At 45.4% G+C, this 24,999-nt stretch overlaps 1 protein-coding gene across 1 annotated transcript in view; it reads left to right on the top strand.

The window, feature by feature from the left end:
* Positions 1-24,999, top strand: part of LOC121548745 (otoferlin) — a 105,188-nt gene that overhangs the window by 60,406 nt on the left and 19,783 nt on the right. Inside the window, exons 7-23 of the mRNA XM_041860287.2 lie at positions 100-232; positions 412-466; positions 1,036-1,167; positions 1,845-1,907; positions 2,125-2,209; positions 2,329-2,488; positions 2,609-2,795; positions 3,016-3,202; positions 6,058-6,281; positions 19,653-19,761; positions 19,935-20,130; positions 20,535-20,655; positions 20,770-20,870; positions 23,736-23,826; positions 23,933-24,049; positions 24,382-24,534; positions 24,755-24,947. Coding sequence (XP_041716221.2) covers positions 100-232; positions 412-466; positions 1,036-1,167; positions 1,845-1,907; positions 2,125-2,209; positions 2,329-2,488; positions 2,609-2,795; positions 3,016-3,202; positions 6,058-6,281; positions 19,653-19,761; positions 19,935-20,130; positions 20,535-20,655; positions 20,770-20,870; positions 23,736-23,826; positions 23,933-24,049; positions 24,382-24,534; positions 24,755-24,947 — 2,307 coding nt within the window. The remainder of the gene's footprint in view (positions 1-99; positions 233-411; positions 467-1,035; positions 1,168-1,844; positions 1,908-2,124; positions 2,210-2,328; positions 2,489-2,608; positions 2,796-3,015; positions 3,203-6,057; positions 6,282-19,652; positions 19,762-19,934; positions 20,131-20,534; positions 20,656-20,769; positions 20,871-23,735; positions 23,827-23,932; positions 24,050-24,381; positions 24,535-24,754; positions 24,948-24,999) is intronic.

Genomic DNA, 24,999 nt, shown 5'->3' with positions numbered 1-24,999 from the left:
CAGGTGTGTTAGAGCAGATAAATCCCAGTGGCTCTCCAGGAGGAGGGTTGCCCACCCCTGGCATAAACTGACATGGGTTATTGTGATGGCACCCCGCAGATGAGCCAGCCACCCTGGACATGGAGTATCTGGACAGGAAGGCCATGCGTCTGAGAGGAGTCGGGGGTCTCGACCCAGACTGCATCTCCCTGGCGTCTGTCACCGCCGTCACCACCAATGTCTCCAACAAGAGGTCAGTGTACTGTATACTTGCTGTACATCTGTTAGTGCAATGATCCATTGACCCTTTATAACACGCTTATTCATGTTTATAACCCACACTACAGTACTATACCAAATTGAGTAAATAGTCAACTGCAGCCTACATTTTACAAGGAAAAGCTCTGATTTGTGTATTCTTGACGCTCTCAGGTCAAAGCCTGATATCAAGATGGAACCTAGTTCTGGGAGGCCTGTGGATTACCAGGTGAGAGGAGGAAAGGAATTACCACTACTACAGTCACTGCTGGAAATGTATATTGTATGCACTGTGGTCAGATGTAACCATGCCTGTCCATTTTGTTTAACAGATAGCCCCTAAAGGGAGACAAGTCTTAACCCTATCCCTGCCAGCTGTGTGTGTTTGTCTCCACTGTATCTATGCATCCTTAGCTCCATTACACAATAGCTGCTGGAGTTCGTGGAGAGAGGGATTTTTTGTGTGGATTTTATTAGGATCCCCATTTACCAACTCCAATGGCAGAAGGAAGGATGGAGGGATGAGGGGTAGTAGAGAGGAAAGAAAGAAAGCGCCAGTAGGGATGAAGGGATAGGGGATAGTGTGAAGGCTGGGTGGGTAGAACAAAAGCTAGCAGCTCATTAATGTAGCCTAACTTCAGGCTGCAGTAACTCTCCCCTGCCAGCAACAGTAAAATGAATCCCGGCTGGAAGATTACCTACCTGCTTATTCCCTTCTGATTCCTAGAATCCTCCAAACGGGATTTCTGAAAAACCTGTTTTCTTAAGAAAATGTTATGTTATTTTGCAACCCATTAGATTAGCATCACAGTGGTCGAGGCCAGGCAGCTGGTAGGCCTAAACATGGACCCTGTGGTCTGTGTGGAGATTGGGGATGACAAGAAGTACACCTCCATGAAGGAATCCACCAACTGCCCCTACTACAATGAGGTAAGTTTGTCTCTCTCTCTCTCTATCTCTCTCTCTCTTTCTCATTCTCTCTCTCTCTCTCATTCTCTCTCTCTCCTCTTTTTCTCTTTCTCATTCTCACTCTCTCTCTCCCGCTATCCCTCCCTCCCTTCCCTCCCCTCCCCTCTCTCTTCTACAGTATGTGTATAATTGAGTTGAAACAGAAAGAAGAGCAGCCAGTCACAGTCCAGGGGCTTCAACACCAGCCTGGCTCTGTTCCGATCAAAGCCTCTACTGTGGGCTCAGCAGGAATCCTCTCTCTATTGAGCTCTACACATTACGCTCTTATTTCACGAGAGGGAGGCTGAGCAAAACATGAAAGCATTATTCAGCTGGTGTCCTGATCCTGCTAGGCTGACAAGCGTGTTAATCAGTAATAATTACCCTTGTATTATATAAGATTAACCTGGACGCGACACAGAATTGATTCAACCAATGCTGAAAGTATGTTCATTTGATCATCATTGGTTGTATTCTGTAGAAACATGTGTGTTGTGTCCATGATCCATTAATCATTATGGGGTTGATTGATTAAATGGAACCTTTGAATCTCCTGAACACAATGGAATGATCATACCAAGGTACAACATGGGTCATTTGACAGAAAGTAAGGCTAATGTATCTGTCACATCTCATACTGACTTATCTTCTCCCCACAGTATTTTGTCTTTGACTTCCACGTCCCACCAGATGTCATGTTTGACAAGATCCTCAAGCTCTCAGTAAGTAGCATACATGTATCTCTTCTACCCCACACACACACACACACACACACACACACACACACCTACTCAATCTTTCTCTTTACATTAACAGCCTTTGAGCATGAAACCAACCCTACTCCACTGCTTCCAAAACAACACCAAGACCAACAGTCTCTATGGCAGGTCTAATGTAGCCCATATGTTTGCAGTATATTCTATATGTTCTCCTCGCTAGGTGATCCACTCCAAGAACCTGCTGCGGAGTGGCACCTTGGTTGGCACCTTCAAGCTAGATGTTGGCACAGTCTACTCCCAGCCTGGTAAGGGTGCTGAGACTGGCACATGGGTCTAGACCCACAATGTTTCAGAACCTCTTATAAGGATACATGATGATTCATTGGTTAAATTAATGGATGATTGATTGGCACCTGTATCACAGAGCACCAGTTCTACCACAAGTGGGCCATGCTGTCTGACCCTGATGACATCACGGCGGGGTGCAAAGGTTACATCAAGTGTGACATCGCCGTGGTGGGGAAGGGGGACAACATCAAGACTCCCCACAAAGCCAACGAGACGGATGAAGACGACATAGAGGGGTAAGAGAATGTTGACGGGTTATACAATGTTCTAGCGGTCAGAGAATGTTGTCAAAGGGTTTTGATGAAACAAAATCAGACTTGCAACCATTTTTCAACCTTTTTTTTTTTTCTGGTCAGGAACCTCCTGCTTCCAGAGGGAGTTCCTTTGGAGAGGCAGTGGGCGCGGTTCTACGTGAAGATCTACCGAGCCGAGGGCCTTCCCAAGATGAACACCAGCATCATGGCCAATGTGAAGAAGGCCTTCATTGGAGAGAACAGAGACCTGGTGGACCCATATGTACAAGTGCTCTTCGCTGGACAGAAAGTAGGTCCACTACTCAGGAGATCAGGACTTCTCAACACCATGAAGCTGTAGCGGTTTTATTGAAACTGTCTGTTTTATTTATTTGTTGGATAAACAAAAGAGACAAATAGCATTACATAATGGATCACAATCACATTATAAATACAGTATTTACATAATATGAAGTGTCTTAGTGTAAGAAATGTGTGTCAATCCAAACGTATGTTGTTGTTTCCCCCAGGGGAAGACGTCAGTCCAGAAGAGCAGTTATGAGCCCATCTGGAAAGAGCAGGTTGTCTTCACTGAGATGTTTCCTCCGCTCTGCAAACGCATCAAGGTCCAGATACGAGATTCCGACAAAGTCAACGATGTCGCCATAGGAACGCACTTCATTGACCTGCGAAAGATCGCCAACGATGGTGACAAAGGTGAGGTGATATATTTACCCGATCCATAGATCAACATTAGCCTCATATTGATAGGTAATCAGGTCAAGCCAATGTTATTGTAGCACATTAGTCATTTTGGTACTAAGTCATTTTTACCAAGTCATTAGAGGACTTTAAACCAACTGAATATAGAAAATCATCGATAGTTTGCTGCTCCCGTCAGGCAGCTGAGGGTATAATGTAGCCGTACTATGCCACCCAGGTTTGATATGAGTCCTTGGAACGCAATGGAATAACTATAAAATAACAGGTTCTTGGTTTGGGAGGGGAGCAGTGTAACAATTACCCAGAAGGAGGCAGAAAAGGAGTAAACAATTATAATTTATTAGATTATTATTTTTGAATGAGTGCTTAAAAATATTGTCTACAGAAAAGTCTTCAGCCAAAAAGTGCTCAAATCCTCTTGAGAAAAACAAGCCCACAAGAAAGTCACTTTCAAAATACATTCTTACTCCACCAGATGGCGCCAGCGTCATCCTCAGTCCAGTCCAAATGCTGATTCACGTGCAGCAGTAAAGATTATCTCACGGCAGCTCCTTGATTTCCCACACGGTGAAGCCGGATGAGCGATCTTAACACAAGAGAATAGGGCCAGTGCCTCGTTCCTCACAGCACTCCCAACACACTCAATGTGTGTAGAAAACGTTCTCTCTATCGTATAGCTCAGCCGTGTTTTAAAACTACAACTGGACTGGATTAAAAATAATCACAAATGTCAAAAAGGATAACTGTTCAAACAATGCTAAGTAAAACACTCCACGTACCTTTGTGTATCGCCAACTTGCCACTGAGCACAGTAGTCCACCTGGCCCCCAGCCGGCCTCATGTTTACCTCCACCACACAAACAAATCAGACCAGTTGACTTACAATTTTCCCTGGTCACATGCTACTGGCCCAGTGTGTGGTGTGAATCACCTTAAGGTACACAATGCTGCTGCGCTTCAGCCTCTCCAAAGGCTGGCTCGGTCTAGCAGTTGTCGCACCAGGAGTATAGACAAGTTAGCGTTCCTTTCTCCTTCTTCTGTGGTGTTTTAGGGCAGACCACACCGGAAACGGTGAATGCAGGAAATAAACCACTGGATGCAGAAAAAAAAAAGGGGGGAAATCCAACACAGAAAAACTTTTAATCCTCTCAAACATCCGAAAACAAAAACAAAAAACCCTCAGTCCTTCAAAATACACTCAAAGCCCTACTCAGATCCTGTGACCTGAGAGGACGGAACTGCTGCTCCAGTCAGTACACCATGCAGCTACTCCTTACCTGTTACATCCTTCATTCAGCTGCAGATACTATGATATCGTTCTTTCTTGAGTTGTTATCCACTCATGCAGTGCAGTTAATCACCATAGCAATAAATGCCCAAAAAAATCTACTTTCTTCACAACATGGGTATCTGGATCCTGCACCTTGCGAATGGCACCCACAGCACTGGACTACGGTCTCTCCATGGCAACAGAACATTCTTTAACTTTTCTTGCTGCCTCTGCATAGGAGACATGCTGAACAACTCTTATCCTAGCAATCTCTGCCTCCTTCACCCTTACAGGACATTCAGGGAACTCATGTGCATGCTTCCCACCACAATTGCAACATTCCACGTCATATTCCGCAGCAAACATTTCACTCAAGTCATACTCTTTGTAAACACTTGACACATGCCCAAATGCTTTGCAGTTGGAACACTACAGTAACCTGGGGACAAATGCCCTCACAGGGTGACTCACATATACCATCTTGACATGAGTGGGGAGAGACTCATCAAAAAACAGTAACACAGACATACTCGCTATCTTCTTCGAGCCCCAACTACTCCAGGAATTTTCATATTGATCTTCTCAGCTCCAACTTCCACAGATACTTCAGAAATCATGCCCTTCATTGGTGCCCTGCTCCGAAAATCGAAAGCAGTCCTTGATTTTTTATTCTGGTGAGGCGCAGCGCGCTCCTTTTGTTCTGCCAACACACCCAAAAATAATGATGGTCACCCTCACAGATTCCACTATACCCAACACTTTCTTCACTATCTTGGCAACATCAAACGTATCTCCCATGTACATCTTCTTATCCTCAAACCGCACTCCTACAACAAATTGTGAAGTAGTTGCGCCATAAGCAGTAGGCATACTGGACAGCGTGTTAACTGTAATTTTAGCTCTCTTTACCCGTCCTTTAGCGACTGTAGTCCATCCAGTATTCTCATCACCTTAATTCTCATTGTCATCTTTGCTGGCGCCATCAGGTTCAAACTCGGTATCCGCTTCCGCCATTCTCTGAGAATTTCGACCGCCAGTCTAGTTCGCCTTTCTCCATTGCACTTCACTTCCGCTTATATCCTCTGGGAAACAAAGGTGGACAACCCCCGCCCCAACCCCATTGGTCCATGCGGGCAGCGCCCACAGTTCCGATTTGCGCAGGGGCTTGTTTATCATAGTCAATAATCCAGTGGGAAGCCCATGTGGTAAGTTCAGAGGTCGTCATCTGCGTGGGAGTATCACAACAATGAAGCATGCAAAAATACAAAGTTAATAGAATACTCAAATAGTTTAAAACATACAGTATGTGAGGAATAAATACTTTTCAGGAAGGTAAGTCTTTCAATTCCACTGCAAATCATAATGTCTTCATGCAAAATATTAAGTGATCATGTACGTAGTCCACAGCAAATGTCAGAAAAAGTGAAATAGTTATCATGCAACATTCCTCCGTTACAGCAGCGCAACACTCCTGCACCACGACACACAGCCTTTCTCAGGACCCTGTCTTTCGTTCAATTCACCTGTCATCCTCCATCCCCCTTCCTTTCCTCCTTCACCCTGTCCTCTCCTCCCCCAGGGTTCCTCCCCACCATGGGCCCAGCCTGGGTAAACATGTATGGCTCAACCCGCCACTACACTCTGATGGATGAGCACCAGGACCTGAATGAGGGGCTGGGGGAAGGTGTGTCCTTCAGGGCCCGCCTCCTCATCTCTGTTGCCGTGGAGATCCTGGACACCACTTCCACTGAGATTGTGAGCTCCACCGAGGTGCAGGTGGAGCCTGTCTCCAACATCTCAGAGGTGAGTGCTCATTTGATGGTTACTCTTCTTTGGCTGCCAAATATGTCTGAGGTGAGTGCCATTGGCTAATCCTTTCAGAAGGGAGTTACCATTAGTTGGCTGTCATTGAGTCTCACCTCACACTCCTATGTTCAAACTTGACATTGTATTCACCTTACATTTGGTATTTTATTAGGATCCCAATTAGCTGTTGCAAAAGCAGCAGCTACTCTTCCTGGGGTCCACACAAAACATGAAACATGACATATTACAGAACATCAATAGACAAGAACAGCTCAAGGACAGAACTACATACATTTTAAAACTGCACACATAGCCTACATATCAATACATACACACAAAATATCTAGGTCAAATAGGGGAGAGCCATTGTGCAATGAGGTGTTGGTATATCTGTTTTTTTTAAGCCAGGTTTGCTGTTCATTTGAGCAATTTGAGATGTACGCTTTTTTGAATTTGTTCTGGATTTGGGGACTGTGAAATGACCCCAGGTGGCATGTCTGGTGGGGTAAGTGTGTGTGTCAGAGCTGTGTGTATGTTGACTATGCAAACAATTTGGAATTTCCAACACATTAATGTTTCTTATAAAAGGAAGAAGTGTCAGTCTCTCCTCAACTCTTAGCCAAGAGAGACTGGCATGCATAGTATTTATATTAGCCCTCTGATTACAATGAAGAGCAAAATGTGCCGCTTTGTTCTGGGCCAGCTGCAGCTTAACTAGGCCTTTCTTTGCAGCACTTGACCACATGACTGGACAATAATCAAGATAAGACAAACCTAGAGCCTGCATTACTTTTTGGAGTGTGGTGTCAAAAAAGCATCTCTTTATTATGGACAGACCTCTCCCCATCTTTACAACCATTGAATCTATATGTTTTGACCATGACAGTTTACAATCAAAAGTAACACCAAGTAATCTAGTCTCCTCAACTTGTTCAACAGCCACACCATTCATTACAATATTCAGCTGAGGTCTAGAGTTTAGGGAATGATTTGTACCAAATACAATGCTCTTAGTTTTAGAGGTGTTCAGGACCAGTTTATTACTGGCCACCGATTCCAAACTGACTGCAACTCCTTGTTAAGGGTTTCAGTGACTTCATTAGTTTTGGTTGCTGACACGTATATAGTTGAATTATCAGCGTATATGGACACACAGGCTTTGTTTCATCTTAATGGTAAAAATAGAAAAGAGTAACGGGCCTAGAGAGCTGCCCTGCGGTACACCACTCCCTACATGTTTGACATTAGAGAAGCTTTTATTAAAGAAAACTGTCTGAGTTCTATTAGATGGATAGCTCTGAATCCACGATATGGCAGAGGTAAACAGAAAAGCCATAAAACATACGCTACCGTTCAAAAGTTTGGGGTCACTTAGAAATGTCCTTGTTTTCGAAAGGATATCACTTTTTTTTGTCCATTAAAATAACATCAAATTGATCAGAAATACAGTGTAGACATTGTTAATATTGTAAATGGCTATTGTAGCTGGAAACAGCAGATTTTTTATGGAATATCTACATAGGCGTACAGAGGCCCATTATCAGCAACCATCAGTCCTGTGTTCCAATGGCACGTTGTGTTTGCTAATCCAAGTTCATCATTTAAAAGGCTAATTGATCATTAGAAAACCCTTTCACAAATATGTTAGCACAGCTGAAAACTGTTGTGCTGATTAAAGAAGCAATAAAACTGGCCTTCTTGAGACCAGTTGAGTATCTAGAGCATCAGCAATTGTGGGTTCGATTACAGGCTCAAAATGGCCAGAAACAAATAACTTTCTTCTGAAACTTGTCAGTCTATTCTTTTATTTAATTTTTATTTTATTTTTTTGTGGGTAGATCAGCTTTAATATTGCAGATTGTAACTTCCATCAATGTAATTGTCTGCATCACTTCCAATCCTCCATATGTTTTTTTTTCTTTTTTCTCGCATATATATATATATATATATATATATATATATATAGATTTTTTTCCTCATTTTGTCTGTCATAGTTGACGTGTACCTATGATGAAAATTACAGGCCTCTCTCATCATTTTAAGTGGGAGAATTTGCACAATTGGTGGCTGACTAAATACTTTTTTTCCCCACTGTATACAATGAGGGAAAAAAGTATTTGATCCCCTGCTGATTTTGTACGTTTGCCCACTGACAAAGACATGATCAGTCTATAATTTTAATGGTAGGTTTATTTGAACAGTGAGAGACAGAATAACAAACAAAAAAATCCAGAAAAACGCATGTCAAAAATGTTATAAATTGATTTGCATTTTAATGAGGGAAATAAGTATTTGACCCCTCTGCAAAACATGACTTAGTACTTGGTGACAAAACCCTTGTTGGCAATCACAGAGGTCAGACGTTTCTTGTAGTTGGCCACCAGGTTTGCACACATCTCAGGAGGGATTTTGTTCCAGTCCTCTTTGCAGATCTAATCCAAGTCATTAAGGTTTCGAGGCTGACGTTTGGCAACTCGAACCTTCAGCTGCCTCCACAGATTTTCTATGGGATTAAGGTCTGGAGACTGGCTAGGCCACTCCAGGACCTTAATGTGCTTCTTCTTGAGCCACTCCTTTGTTGCCTTGGCCGTGTGTTTTGGGTCATTTTCATGCTGGAATACCCATCCACGACCCATTTTCAATGCCCTGGCTGAGGGAAGGAGGTTCTCACCCAAGATTTGACGGTACATGGCCCCGTCCATCGTCCCTTTGATGCGGTGAAGTTGTCCTGTCCCCTTAGCAGAAAAACAGCCCCAAAGCATAATGTTTCCACCTCCATGTTTGACGGTGGGGATGGTGTTCTTGGGGTCATAGGCAGCATTCCTCCTCCTCCAAACACGACGAGTTGAGTTGATGCCAAAGAGCTCCATTTTGGTCTCATCTGACCACAACACTTTCACCCAGTTCTCCTCTGAATCATTCAGATGTTCATTGGTAAACTTCAGACGGCCCTGTATATGTACTTTCTTGAGCAGGGGGACCTTGCGGGCGCTGCAGGATTTCAGTCCTTCACGGCGTAGTGTGTTACCAATTGTTTTCTTGGTGACTATGGTCCCAGCTGCCTTGAGATCATTGACAAGATCCTCCCATGTAGTTCTGGGCTGATTCCTCACCGTTCTCATGATCATTGCAACTCCACTAGGTGAGATCTTGCATGGAGCCCCAGGCCGAGGGAGATTGACAGTTCTTTTGTGTTTCTTCCATTTGCGAATAATCGCACCAACTGTTGTCACCTTCTAACCAAGCTGCTTGGCGATGGTCTTGTAGCCCATTCCAGCCATGTGTAGGTCTACAATCTTGTCCCTGACATCATTGGAGAGCTCTTTGGACTTGGCCATGGTGGAGAGTTTGGAATCTGATTGATTGATTGCTTCTGTGGACAGGTGTCTTTTATACAAGTAACAAACTGAGATTAGGAGCACTCCCTTTAAGAGTGTGCTCCTAATCTCAGCTCGTTACCTGTATAAAAGACACCTGGGAGCCAGAAATCTTTCTGATTGAGAGGGGGTCAAATACTTATTTCCCTCATTAAAATGCAAATCAATTTATAACATTTTTGACATGAGTTTTTCTGAATTGTTGTTGTTATACTGTCTCTCACTGTTCAAATAAACCTACCATTAAAATTATAGACTGATCATTTCTTTGTCAGTGGGCAAACGTACAAAATCAGCAGGGGATCAAATACTTATTTCCCTCATTGTATACAGTGGGGAAAAAAAGTATTTAGTCAGCCACCAATTGTGCAAATTCTCCCACTTAAAATGATGAGAGAGGCCTGTAATTTTCATCATAGGTACACGTCAACTATGACAGACAAAATGAGGAAAAAAAATCCAGAAAATCACATTGTAGGATTTTTAATGAATTTATTTGCAAATTATGGTGGAAAATAAGTATTTGGTCAATAACAAAAGTTTCTCAATACTTTGTTATATACCCTTTGTTGGCAATGACACAGGTCAAACGTTTTCTGTAAGTCTTCACAAGGTTTTCACACACTGTTGCTGGTATTTTTGTCACGATCGTCGTAGGGAACAGACCAAGGCGCAGCGTGATGAACGAACATACTTTAATTAGTTAAAGTGTAAACACAATACAAAACAAGAAACGACTCGTGAAGTCCACGGTATCAAAGACCGAACACGGAACAAGAACCCACAAACACAAAGGGAACATAGACAGTATAAATATGGCTCCCAATCAGAGACAACCAACGACAGCTGACACTCGTTGCCTCTGATTGGGAGTCACTCTAGCCAACATAGAAATAAACACCACAGAATTACCAACATAGAAATACACACATAGAATGAACACACCCTGGCTCAACATAATGAGTCCCAGAGCCAGGGTGTGACAGTACCCCCCCCCTAAAGGCGCGGACTGCGACCGCGCCTCAACTAAACAAAACAGGGGAGGGCTGGGCGGGCATACCTCCTCGGCGGCGGTTCTGGCTCCGGCCTTGACCACCACCCTCCAATACACCCCCCATAGCGCCCTTGGTCCAGTCTGGCCCCGCCGGCAGGAGCAGGACTGGACTTAGCAGGAGCGGTTAGCTTCAGCTCCATAGTGGAGCAGTTGACCGGTACCTTACCAGGCACGGGTTGTGCTGGACTGACGACGCGCACCCCTGGCTCGGTGTGTGGAGGAGGAACGGGCCTTACCAGGCTGACGACTCGCACCCCTGGCTTGGTGCGTGGAGGAGGAACGGGCCTTACCAGGCTGACTTCTCGCACCCCTGGCTTAGTGCGAGTGGCAGGAACAGGCCGGGCCGGGCTGGCGACGCGCACCGTATACTTGGTGCGAGTGGCAGGAACAGGCCGGGCCGGGCTGGCGACGCGCACCGTATACTTGGTGCGAGTGGCAGGAACAAGCCGGGCCGGGCTGGCGACGCGCACCGTAGACTTGGTGCGAGTGGCAGGAACAGGCCGGGCCGGGCTGGCGACGCGCACCGTATACTTGGTGCGAGTGGCAGGAACAAGCCGGGCCGGGCTGGCGACGCGCACCGTATACTTGGTGCGAGTGGCAGGAATAGGCCGGGCCGGGCTGGCGACGCGCACCGTAGGCTTGGTGCGTGGAGCAGGGACAGGTCGGGCTGGGCTGGCGACGCACACCGTAGGCTTGGTGCGTGGAGCAGGGACAGGCCGGACTGGGCTGGCGACGCACACCGTAGGCTTGGTGCGTGGAGCAGGGACAGGCCGGACTGGGCTGGCGACGCACACCGTAGGCTTGGTGCGTGGAGCAGGGACAGGCCGGGCTGGGCTGGCGACGCACACCGTAGGCTTGGTGCGTGGAGCAGGGACAGGCCGGACTGGGCTGGCGACGCACACCGTAGGCTTGGTGCGTGGAGCAGGGACAGGCCGGGCTGGGCTGTCGACGCACACCGTAGGCTTGGTGCGTGGAGCAGGGACTGGCCGGACTGGGCTGGCGACGCACACCGTAGGCTTGGTGCGTGGAGCAGGGACAGGCCGGACCGGGCTGGCGACGCACACCGTAGGCTTGGTGCGTGGAGCAGGGACTGGCCGGACTGGGCTGGCGATGCACACCGTAGGCTTGGTGCGTGGAGCAGGGACAGGCCGAACCGGGCTGTGGAGACGGATAGGAGCCCTGGAGTGAAGAGCGGCCACAACCCGTCCTGGCTGAATGCCTACCCTCACACACTCTGTGTGAGGCATCCGCACAGGACGTACAGGGCGGTGTATCCGTAACCTGGTGGCCTCCAGAATCCGCCCCTTTTTGCCTCCGTCAGCCCCGTCGTCCATGCCGTGTGCCCCCCTAAAAATTTTCTGGGGTTGCCTCTCGACCGCCCGACGACGACCCTGATCACGCCGTTGCTCCTCTCTACGGCGCGCCTCCACCGTCTCTTCTCCCGGCGCTTCCTCCCATGTCCAGCCCAAGAGCTGCCCCTGGACACGCTGCTTGGTCGTTGCATGGTGGGTTCTTCTGTCACGATCGTCGTAGGGAACAGACCAAGGCGCAGCGTGATGAACGAACATACTTTAATTAGTTAAAGTGTAAACACAATACAAAACAAGAAACGACTCGTGAAGTCCACGGTATCAAAGACCGAACACGGAACAAGAACCCACAAACACAAAGGGAACATAGACAGTATAAATATGGCTCCCAATCAGAGACAACCAACGACAGCTGACACTCGTTGCCTCTGATTGGGAGTCACTCTAGCCAACATAGAAATAAACACCACAGAATTACCAACATAGAAATACACACATAGAATGAACACACCCTGGCTCAACATAATGAGTCCCAGAGCCAGGGTGTGACAATTTTGGCCCATTCCTCCATGCAGATCTCCTCTAGAGCAGTGATGTTTTGGGGCTGTCGCAGGGCAACACGGACTTTCAACTCCCTCCAAAGATTTTCTATGGGGTTGAGATCTGGAGACTGGCTAGGCCACTCCAGGACCTTGAAATGCTTCTTACGAAGCCACTCCTTCGTTGCCCGGACGGTGTGTTTGGGATCATTGTCATGCTGAAAGACCCAGCCACGTTTCATCTTCAATGCCCTAGCTGATGGAAGGAGGTTTTCACTCAGAATCTCACGATACATGGCCCCATTCATTCTTTCCTTTACACGGATCAGTCGTCCTGGTCCCTTTGCAGAAAAACAGCCCCAAAGTATGATGTTTCCACCCCCATGCTTCACAATAGGTATGGTGTTCTTTGGATGCAACTCAGCATTCTTTGTCCTCCAAAGACTACGTGTTGAGTTTTTAAAAAGTTATATTTTGGTTTCATCTGACCATATGACATTCTCCCAATCCTCTTCTGGATCATCCAAATGCACTCTAGCAAACTTCAGACGGGCCTGGACATGTACTGGCTTAAGCAGGGGGACACGTCTGGCACTGCAGGATTTGAGTCCCTGGCGGCGTAGTGTGTTACTGATGCTAGGCTTTGTTACTTTGGTCCCAGCTCTCTGCAGGTCATTCACTAGGTCCCCCCGTGTGGTTCTGGGATTTTTGCTCACCGTTCTTGTGATCATTTTGACCCCACGGGGTGAGATCTTGCGTGGAGCCCCAGATCGAGGGAGATTATCAGTGGTCTTGTATGTCTTCCATTTCCTAATAATTGCTCCCACAGTTGATTTCTTCAAACCAAGCTGCTTACCTATTGCAGATTCAGTCTTCCCAGCCTGGTGCAGGTCTACAATTTTGTTTCTGGTGTCCTTTGACAGCTCTTTGGTCTTGGCCATAGTGGAGTTTGGAGTGTGACTGTTTGAGGTTGTGGACAGGTGTCTTTTATACTGAAACAGGTGCCATTAATACAGGTAATGAGTGGAGGACAGAGGAGCATCTTAAAGAATAAGTTACAGGTCTGTGAGAGCCAGAAATCTTGCTTGTTTGTAGGTGACCAAATACTTATTTTCCACCATAATTTGCAAATAAATTCATAAAAAATCTTACAATGTGATTTTCTGTAAAAAAAAATCTCAGTTTGTTTGTCATAGTTGACGTGTACCTATGATGAAAATTACAGGCCTCTCTCATCTTTTGAAGTGGGAGAACTTGCACAATTGGTGGCTGACTAAATACTTTTTTTCCCCTACTGTATATGATTATATATATATATATATATATATACACACACACATACATACACATATACATATACACATACATACAGACATACATATCCTTTAAAAATATATATATTTCCCTTTATTACTTTCCAACCCCACCATCCCTTCCCTAATTGGAGTAAACTAGTGAACAACAATGCTTAGGCCTCTACTTCATGCTTATACATACTATATACATTTTATGGACACAGTCAATACTTATATTTTGTTTGTTTTTACTCCTGAACTCCCTCCGATCATTTTCATGATGTCTATTTGGTATGCTTCTATATGCCATATATTTCTAACTGTGCTCTTTCACAAAAGCTCACAATGTATAACCTATATACTGTTTATGGACACAGCATGTCTTACACTAGTTATCTTGTTGTTATTAGTTGTTGTTATTAGTCCCATCCTTCAGCTCCATTCAACACCTCCCCATCTATCTCTTAACACCATCCATATTGGATTTCTATTTGCCATATCTTTTTCAACTGTACTGTGATGTTTTACAAAAGTTCTGAACCTTTCTAATCTCATAGTTTCTACAGTTTGTGAATTGAAAATAAACATCTTTGCTAAAAGTATTATTATATTATTGATCGATTGACTATAACTTTTCAGATCACCCAGTAGTGCTATCTGCAGGGTGAGCTCCATGCAAATATTGCAATCCTTCAGCCATTCCTGGACCTGTGTCCAGAAACAAGCTACAAATGGACAGTACCAAAACAAATGATCTAATGATTGTCTCTTCACAGCCAAATCTGCAGATCTAGGAAGATTGTATCCCCCATACAAATAACATTCTATTGGTAGCAAGAATTTTATATAATAATTTAAATTGAAAAATTCTAAGTTTTGAATCCGGCATCGTTTTGCGTATCAGTTCATAAACCCTATGCCATGGAATCGGTACGTCAAAAATCTCTTCCCAACTATTTTGCAATCTATATGGGAGGCCCCGGTGCACAACTGAGCAAGAGGACAAATACATTAGAGTGTCTAGTTTGAGAAACAGGCGCCTCACAGGTCCTCAACTGGCAGCTTCATTAAATAGTACCCGCAAAACATCAACAGTGAAGAGGCGACTCCGGGATGCTGACCTTCTAGGCAGAGTTGCAAAGAAAAAGCCATATCTCAGACTGCCCATCTTAATCTTTTCTTTTTATTTGCCATTCTGAGAAATTGCTTTTTCTTTGCAACTCTGCCTAGAAGGTCAGCATCCCGGAGTCGCCTCTTCATTGTTGACGTTGAGACTGGTGTTTTACGGGTACTATTTAATGAAGCTGCCAGTTGAGGACCTGTGAGGCGTCTGTTTCTCAAACTAGACACTCTAATGTATTTGTCCTCTTGCTCAGTTGTGCACCGGGGCCTCCCACTCCTCTTTCTATTCTGGTTAGAGCCAGTTTGCGCTGTTCTGTGAAGGGAGTAGTACACAGTGTTGTACGAGACCTTCCGTTTCTTGGAAATTTCTCGCCTGTAATAGCCTTCATTTCTCAGAACAAGAATAGACTGACAAGTTTCAGAAGAAAGTTATTTGTTTCTGGCCAATTTGAGCCTGTAATCGAACCCACAATTGCTGATGCTCCAGATACTCAACTAGTCTCAAGAAGGCCAGTTTTATTGCTTCTTTAATAAGCACAACAGTTTTCAGCTGTGCTAACATAATTGCAAAAGGGTTTTCTAATGATGAATTAGGTAAGATAGAGGTGATATGATCCTTGACTATTCTCTCAAAGCACTTCATGATGACAGAAGTGAGATAGTCATTTAGTTCAGTTACCTTTGCTTTCTTGGGCACAGGGATAATGGCCATCTTGAAGCATGTGGGGACAGCAGACTGGGATAGGGAGAGATTGAATATGTCCGTAAACACACCAGCCAGCTGGTCTGCGCATGCTCTGAGGATGTGGCTAGGGATGACTTCTAGGCCGGCAGCCTTGCGAGGGTTAGCATGCTTACATGTCTTACTCACGTCGGCCATGGAGAAGGAATAAAGAATGATAGTAAAAAGCTTTGGAGCACCTTCAATGACATTTTGCAAAAAATGGCAAACTCAGCTCCGTCATTCATTGAATCAGATGGCTCATTCATTACAAAACCGACTGATATTGCCAACTACTTTAATTATTTTTTCATTGGCAAGAGTAGCAAACTTAGGCATGACATGTCAGCAACAAACACCGACACTACACATCCAAGTATATCTGACCAAATTATGAAAGGCAAGAATTGTAATTTTGAATTCTGTAAATTGAGTGTGGAAGAGGTGAACAAATAATTGTTGTCTATCAACAATGACAACTTGGATGGAAAATTACTGAGGATAATAGCGGACAATATTGCCACTCCTATTTGCCATATCTTCAATTTAAGCCTACTAGAAAGTGTGTGCCCTCAGGCCTGGAGGGAACCAAAAGTAATTCCACTACTTAAGAATAGTAAAGCCCCCTTTACTAGCTCAAATAGCCGACCAATCAGCCTGTTGCCAACCCTTAGTAAAGTTTTGGAAATAATTGTGGTTGACCAGATACAATTCTATTTTACAGTAAACAAATTGACCACAGACTTTCAGCACACTTAGAGGGAAGGACATTCAAGAAGCACAACACTTACACAAATGACTGGTGATTGGCTGAGAGAAATTGATGATAAAAAGATTGTGGGGGCTGTTTTGTTAGACTTCAGCACGGCTTTTGACATTATCGATCATAGTCTTCTGCTGGAAAAACGTATGTGTTATGGCTTTACACCCCCTGCTATATTGTAGATAAAGAGTTACCTGTCTAACAGAACACAGAGGGTGTTCTTTAATGGAAGCCTCTCCAACAAAATCCAGGTAGAATCAGGAATTCCCCAGGGCAACTGTCTAGGCCCCTTACTTTTTTCAATCTTTACAAACGACATGCCACTGTCTTTGAGTAAAGCCAGTGTGTTTATGTATGCGGATGACTCAACACTATACACGTCAGCTACTACAGCGACTGCAATGACTGCAACACTTAACAAAGAGGTGCAGTTAGTTTCAGAATGGGTGGCAAGGAATAAGTTAGTGATAAATATTTCAAAAAACGAAATGCATTGTATATAGGACAAATCATTCACTAAACCCATACCTCAACTAAATATTGTAATAAATAATGTGGAAATTGAGCAAGTTGAGGTGACTAAACTGCTTGGAGTAACCCTGGATTGTAAACTGTCATGGACATAACATATTGATACAACAATAGCTAAGATGGGGAGAAGTCTGTCCATATTAAAGCGCTGCTCTGCCTTCTTAACATCACTATCAACAAGGCAGGTCCTACAGGCTCTAGTTTTGTCACACCTGGACTACTGTTCAGTCATGTGGTCAGGTGCCACAAAGAGGGACTTAGGAAAATTGCAATTGGCTCAGAACAGGGCAGCACAGCTGGCCCTTCGATCTACAAAGAGAGCAAACATTAATAAAATGCATGTCAATCTCTCCTGGCTCAAATTAGAGGAGAGATTGACTTCATCACCTCTTGTATTTGTGAGAGGTATTGACATGTTGAAAGCACCGAGCTGTCTGTTTAAATGAATAGCACACAGCTCAGACACCCATGCATACCCCACCAGACATGCCACCAGATCAGACTATGGGAGGCGCACAGGACTACATGGAACTCTATTCCACATGAAGTAACTGGAAATCAATAGCATCAGCTTTGTTACCCCAGGCTAAGTAGCCAACTATCCCTTGGCTGTCTCTTTGCTTAGCTAATGCCTACCTAATGTCTCCCCTGGGTGCAGTAAGTTATTGATATCAGTTTGAGAGAGAGAGAGAGAGAGAGAGAGAGAGAGAGAGAAGAGAGAGAGAGAGAGACAGAGAGAGAGAGAGAAGAGAGAGAGAGAGGAGAGAGGAGAGAGAGAGAGAGAGAGAGAGAGAGAGAGAGAGAGAGAGAGAGAGAGAGAGAGAGAGAGAGAGAGAGAGAGAGAGAGAGAGAGAGAGAGAGAGAGAGAGAGAGAGAGAGAGAGAGAGAGAGAGAGAGAGAGAGAGAGAGAGAGAGAGAGAGAGAGAGAGAGAGAGAGAGAGAGAGAGAGAGAGAGAGAGAGAGAGAGAGAGAGAGAGAGAGAGAGAGAGAGAGAGAGAGAGAGAGAGAGAGAGAGAGAGAGAGAGAGAGAGAGAGAGAGAGAGAGAGAGAGAGAGAGAGAGAGAGAGAGAGAGAGAGAGAGAGAGCAGGTGCAGACATTACAGTGAAATGCTTACTTACAGCCCTTAACCAACAGTGCATTTATTTTTAATAAAAAAAAGAAAAAAAAAGAGCAGAAGTAAAATATCAGTAGGGAGGCTATATATACAGGGGGGGTACCGGTGCAGAGTCAATGTGCGGGGGCACCGGCTAGTTGAAGTAATATGTACATGTGGGTAGAGTTAAAGTGACTATGCATAAATAATAGCAGCAGCGTAAAAAGATGGGGTGGGGGTGGACACCAAGGAACTTGAAGCTCTCAACCTGTTCCACTACAGCCCCGTCGATGAGAATGGGGGCGTGCTCAGTCCTATTTTTTATCCTGTAGTCCACAATCATCTCCTTTGCACGTTGAGGGAGAGGTTGTTATCCTGGCACCACACGGCCAGGTCTCCCCATAGGCTGTCTCATCGTTGTCGGTGATCAGGCCTACCACTGTTGTGTCGTCGGCAAACTTAATGATGGTGTTGGAGTCGTGCCTGGCCATGCAGTCATGGGTGAACAGGGAGTACAGGAGGGGACTGAGAACGCACCCCTGAGGGGCCCCCGTGTTGAGGATCAGTGTGGCAGATGTGTTGTTACCTACCCTTACCACCTGGGGGCGGCCCGTCAGGAAGTCCAGGATCCAGTTGCAGAGGGAGGTGTTTAGTCCCAGGATCCTTAGCTTAGTGATGAGCTTTGAGGGCACTATGGTGTTGAATGCTGAGCTGTAGTCAATGAATAGCATTCTCACGTAGGTGTTCCTCTTGTCCAGGTGGGAAAGGGCAGTGTGGAGTGCAATAGAGATTGCATCATCTGTGGATCTGTTGGGGTGGTATGCAAAGTGGGTCTAGGGTTTCTGGGATAATGGAGCCATGACCAGCCTTTCAAAGCACTTCATGGCTACAGACGTCAGTGCTACGGGTCGGTAGTCATTTAGGCAGGTTATCTTAGTGTCCTTGGGCACGGGGACTATGGTGGTCTGCTTGAAACATGTTGGTATTACAGACTCAGTCAGGAACATGTTGAAAATGTCAGTGAAGACACTTGCCAGTTGGTCAGCACATGCTCGGAGTACACGTCCTGGTAATCCGTCTGGCCCTGTGGCCTTGTGAATGTTGACCTGCTTAAAAGTCTCACTCACATTCATCCCCCACAATCACCTCATGCATGATAATGTATGGCCCAATGTCTCCTTCGCATAGAGTTGATCAGGTTGTTGATTGTGGCCTGTGGAATGTTGTCCCACTCCTCTTCAATGGTTGTGTTAAGTTGCTGGATGTTGGCATGAACTGGAACATACTGTCGTACACGTCAATCCAGAGCATCCCAAACATTCTCAATGGGTGACATGTCTGGGGATTATGCAGGCCATGGAAGAACTGGGACATTTTCAGCTTCCAGGAATTATGTACAGATTCTTGCGACATTGGGCCATGCATTATCATATTTTTGTTCAAAAATAAAAACCTGTATGTTGGTGAATGGGACTGTATTTGTTTATTCTACATTCTGTCTGTGTGAGAGATGGGATTAAAGCAGGTTTGATGCTACCATTTATCTTTATTCTGTCGTTCAGAGTGCCACAGGGAAAATAGAGGAATTCTTCCTATTTGGTTCCTTCCTGGAGGCCACCATGATCGACAGGAAGATCGGCGATAAGCCAATCAGCTTCGAGGTCACAATAGGTAAGTAGTACACTCCAGGGTATACAGTAATAACTTAACAGACTCAATTATCATTAGTATTGGACTAAAAAGAGTACTCAATGATTTGTATGTTTGGCATGTAAATAACACAAACAAAAACACAACCATACAATTCTACTACTGTCTCTACTTTTCCCATTTCCTTCTCCCAGGTAACTACGGCAACCAGATAGACGGAGTGAGCAAGCCCTCCGCAGCTAAGAAGAAGAAGAAAGAGGGAGGAGGAGAGAGTGATGAGGAAGAGTCAGAGCTGATCCAGCAGAACTCCAGTGAGGACGAGGTGGATGATGATGGGGATCTGGTGTCTGTGTCCTCCACCCCTCCCATGAAACCTGTCATCACAGACAGGTCAGAGGACAGGGGTTCAAGGGTCAGGATCAGGGGTGGTGGGTTATGTTCTGTCAGTTCCTCCTGGGTCACATCTAAAGCCTGGGTTCTGGCTAGAAATATTGTTTTGCTTATGGCGTGTCACAACTCAAGATAAATCTGGGAACCACTTGGTCTAGATCTTCCTTATTCATAGAACACAATGTAGCCTATACAGATATGTGTCACAAAGTACTATAACATTAAAAGAATGTAGATAAAAAATTGTATGGTACAAAGTACACTGCAAGTAGAAAAAAATAGAAATATGAAAGAAATCCGTTACCATTGATCTTATTCTCTGAGGGACTCTGATAATGTCAACACTCTAGATCATATCGATTCTACACAGCCTTTGGAAACCTTTTTTATTTTGCCAACCTCAGGAACTACTTCCACCTGCCCTACTTTGAGAAGAAGCCATGTATCTACATCAAGAGCTGGTGGCAGGACCAGAGGAGACGACTTTACAACTCCAACATCATGGACAAGATTGCAGACAAAATGGTCAGTAACTACTCATGTTGAATGTGCACCAGCAGGATAATAATTAGATGAACCCCAATAAACTCAAGGCATTACTGTATGCACTTGTTTGTGTTTATGGGTTGTGTCTGACAGGAGGAGGGTCTGAATGACGTACAGGAGATCATTAAGACAGAGAAGGCCTATCCAGAACGCCGACTCCGAGGGGTGCTGGAGGAACTCAGCACTGGCTGCAAGTGAGCTAACATTACAACAGCTGGTGCACAAAATCAAATACTAAGGAAGTCTTGAGGTTTTGCTCGACTGAGTTAGAGTATCTTATGATAAGCTGTAGACCACACTATTTACCAAGAGAGTTTTCATCTATATTTTTCATAGCTGTCTATTTACCACCACAAACCAATGCTGGCATTAAGATTGCACTGAATGAGCTGTATAAGGCCATAAGTCAACAGGAAAACGCTCATCCAGAGGCAGCGCTCCTAGTGGCCGGGGACTTTAATGCAGGGAAACTTAAATCAGTTCTACCTAATTTCTACCAGCATGTGAAATGTGCAACCAGAGGAAAAAAAACTCTAGACCACCTTTACTCCACACACAGAGACGCATACAAAGCTCTCCCTCGCCCTCCATTTGGCAAATCTGACCATGACTCTATCCTCCTAATTCCTGCTTATAAGCAAAAACTAAAGCAGGAAGCACCAGTGACTCGGTTAATAAAAAAGTGGTCAGATGACGCAGATGCTAAGCTACAGGACTGTTTTGCTAGCACAGACTGGAACATGTTCCGGGATTCTTCAGATAGCATTGAGGAGACACAGTCACTGGCTTCATCAATAAGTGCATTGATGATGTCGTCCCCACAGTGACCGTACGTACATACCCCAACCAGAAGCCATGGATTACAGGCAACATCCGCACTGAGCTAAAGGGTAGAGCTGCCGCTTTCAAGGAGCGGGACTCTAACCCGGACGCTTATAAGAAATCCCGCTATGCCCTCCGACGAACCATCAAACAGGCAAAAAGTCAATACAGGACTAAGATTGAATCGTACTACACCGGCTCTGACGCTCGTCGGATGTGGCAGGGCTTGAAAACAATTACAGACTACAAAGGGAAGCACAGCCGCGAGCTGCCCAGTGACACAAGACTTCCAGACGAGCTAAACCACTTCTATGCTTGCTTCGAGGCAAGCAACACTGAAGCATGCATGAGAGCACCAGCTGTTCCGGATGACTATCTGATCACGCTCTCCGTAGCCGATGTGAGTAAGACTTTTAAGCAGGTCAACATTCACAAGGCCGCAGGGCCAGACGGATTACCAGGACGTGTACTCCGAGCATGTGCTGACCAACTGGCAAGTGTCTTCACTGACATTTTCAACATGTCCCTGACTGAGTCTGTAATACCAACATGTTTCAAACAGACCACCATAGTCCCCGTGCCCAAGGACTCTAAGATAACCTGCCTAAATGACTACCGACCCGTAGCACTGACGTCTGTAGCCATGAAGTGCTTTGAAAGGCTGGTCATGGCTCACATCAACAGCATTATCCCAGAAACCCTAGACCCACTCCAATTTGCATACCGCCCCAACAGATCCACAGATGCTGCAATGTCTATTGCACTCCACACTGCCCTTTCCCACCTGGACAAGAGGAACACCTACGTGAGAATGCTATTCATTGACTACAGCTCAGCATTCAACACCATAGTGCCCTCAAAGCTCAAGGATCCTGAGACTAAACACCTCCCTCTGCAACTGGATCCTGGACTTCCTGACGGGCCACCCCTAGGTGGTAAGGGTAGGTAACAACACATCTGCCACACTGATCCTCAACACGGGGGCCCCTCAGGGGTGCATGCTCAGTCCTCTCCTGTACTCCCTGTTCACCCATGACTGCATGGCCAGGCACGACTCCAACACCATCATTAAGTTTGCCGACGACACAACAGTGGTAGGCCTGATCACCGACAACGATGAGACAGCCTATAGGGAGGAGGTCAGAGACCTGGCCATGTGGTGCCAGGATAACAACCTCTCCCTCAACGTGACCAAGACAAAGGAGATGATTGTGGACGACAGGAATAAAAATAGGACTGAGCACGCCCCTATTCTCATCGACGGGGCTGTAGTGGAACAGGTTGAGAGCTTCAAGATCCTTGGTGTCCACATCACAAACGAACTATCATGGTCCAAACACACCAAGACAGTCGTGAAGAGGGCACGACAAAGCCTATTCCCCCTCAGGAGACTGAAAAGATTTGGCATGGGTCCTCAGATCCTCAAAAAAGTATACAGCTGCACCATCGAGAGCATCCTGACTGGTTGCATCACCGCCTGGTATGGCAACTGCTTGGCCTCTGACCGTAAGGCACTACAGAGGGTAGTGCGTACGGCCCAGTACATCACTGGGGCCAAGCTTCCTGCCAGGACCTCTATACCAGGCGGTATACCAGAGGATACCAGAGGAAGGCCCTCAAAATTGTCAAAGACTCCAGCCACCCTAGTCATAGACTGTTCTCTCTGCTACCGCACGGCAAGCGGTACCGGAGTGCCAAGTCTAGGTCCGAAAGACTTCTCAACAGCTTCTACCCCCAAGCCATAAGACTCCTAAACAGCTAATCATGGCTACCCGGGCTATTTGCACTGCCCCCATCATTTTACGCTGCTGCTACTCTGTTAATTATTTATGCATAGTCACTTTAACTCTACCCACATGTACATATTACTTCAACTACCTCAACTAGCCGGTGCCCCCGCACATTGACTCTGCACCGGTACCCCCCTGAATATATAGCCTCCCTACTGTTATTTTATTTTACTTCTGCTCTTTTTTTCTCAACACTTTTTTGTTTTATTCTACTTTTTTTATTAAAAATAAATGCACTGTTGGTTAAGGGCTGTAAGTAAGCATTTCACTGTAATGTATAATATAATACCTGTTGTATACGGCGCATGTGGCCAATAAAATTTGATTTGATTTGATACCACAGCCATAATCACTTCTGCTGTTACAGTGACTGGGCTGCCATAGCCAGAGACACAGTGATGACAACCAAAACATCTTCTCTATGTGTGTCTGTGTTTTTACTTTCAGTCGTTTCGTCACTTTGGCCAACAAGGACCAGAACCAGGCAGGCAGAACTAAACTGGACAAAGAGAGACTCAAGTCCTGCATGAGAGAGATGGTACAGTGCTGCTCTGAGAGAGTAAAGGCAGAGTTGTTATGGTTATGAATCTATCCTTGTGTAGCACAGTGTGGGAATGTTTATATTGTCATATCCTTCTCTGTAGGAGAGCATGGGGCAGCAGGCCAAGCTGATTCGCTCCCAGGTGAAGAGGAACACAGTTAGAGACAAACTGAAGATGGTTCAGAACTTCCTGCACAGGCTCCGTTTCCTTGCCGACGAGGTACAGTACAGATTCTGTTACACTCAACTTTGTTATAACACATTCTAGCTGCATTGACAGAGCCTTATAGAGAGAGCACAGGCAACCTCCCAACAGTGGATCCTAGCTCTCCATTATAAAACACTAGCATAATAATAACCAATCACTTTGTACAGTAAAGAGTACCACTGTGCAACAACAAACTACACTCATAAAATGTCATTCACCGTTACAAGGGTGTGCATCCTTGTGTTGATCAATATTATTAATGTTATGCACATGAATTTCAGCCTGTATTGACTGCTATGTGGGTGTCAATAAAACTTTGAACCTATATCCTCTGTGCCCTCCAGCCCCAGCACAGTATCCCAGATGTGTTTGTATGGATGATGAGTAACAACAAGCGTATCGCCTACGCCCGCATCCCCTCTAAAGACATCCTCTACTCCATCGTAGACGAGGAGACAGGCAAGGACTGTGGCAAGGTCAAAGCTGTCTTCCTCAGGGTACGTGAACCTTCTTGGCTCTCTCCACCCTCCGCTTCTTCCTCACCCTCATTGTTTTGTTTTATAACCCAAACAAACTGATGAAAGTTAATTTACCTTAGTATTGCTGTTGTATGTCTTTGGCCTTGTGTCTTTAGATCCCAAGCTAAGATTAAGATGTTTCTATGGCTGATGAAAGTTATATATCACTATAACGTTGCTTTAACGTTTGTGTCCCCAGCTGCCTGGTAAGAAGGGGTTTGGTCCTGCGGGATGGACAGTGCAGGCTAAGATGGAGATGTACCTGTGGCTGGGCCTCAACAAACAGAGGAAGGACTTCCTGTCTGGCCTGCCCAATGGCTTTGAAGAGAACAAGGCTCCCAGGACAAGCCCCTGTTTGCAGTCTGTACCCCCCGTCAGTCTGGTCTATAACAGTAAGTCTGTCTACAGTCTGTACCCCCCGTCAGTCTGGTCTATAACAGTAAG

The sequence above is a fragment of the Coregonus clupeaformis genome, chromosome 33 (assembly GCF_020615455.1).
Source record: "Coregonus clupeaformis isolate EN_2021a chromosome 33, ASM2061545v1, whole genome shotgun sequence".
Classification (NCBI taxonomy): domain Eukaryota; kingdom Metazoa; phylum Chordata; class Actinopteri; order Salmoniformes; family Salmonidae; genus Coregonus; species Coregonus clupeaformis.
Note: the sequence above shows the minus strand (reverse complement) of the source record. Positions and strands in the feature narration are given on the sequence as shown.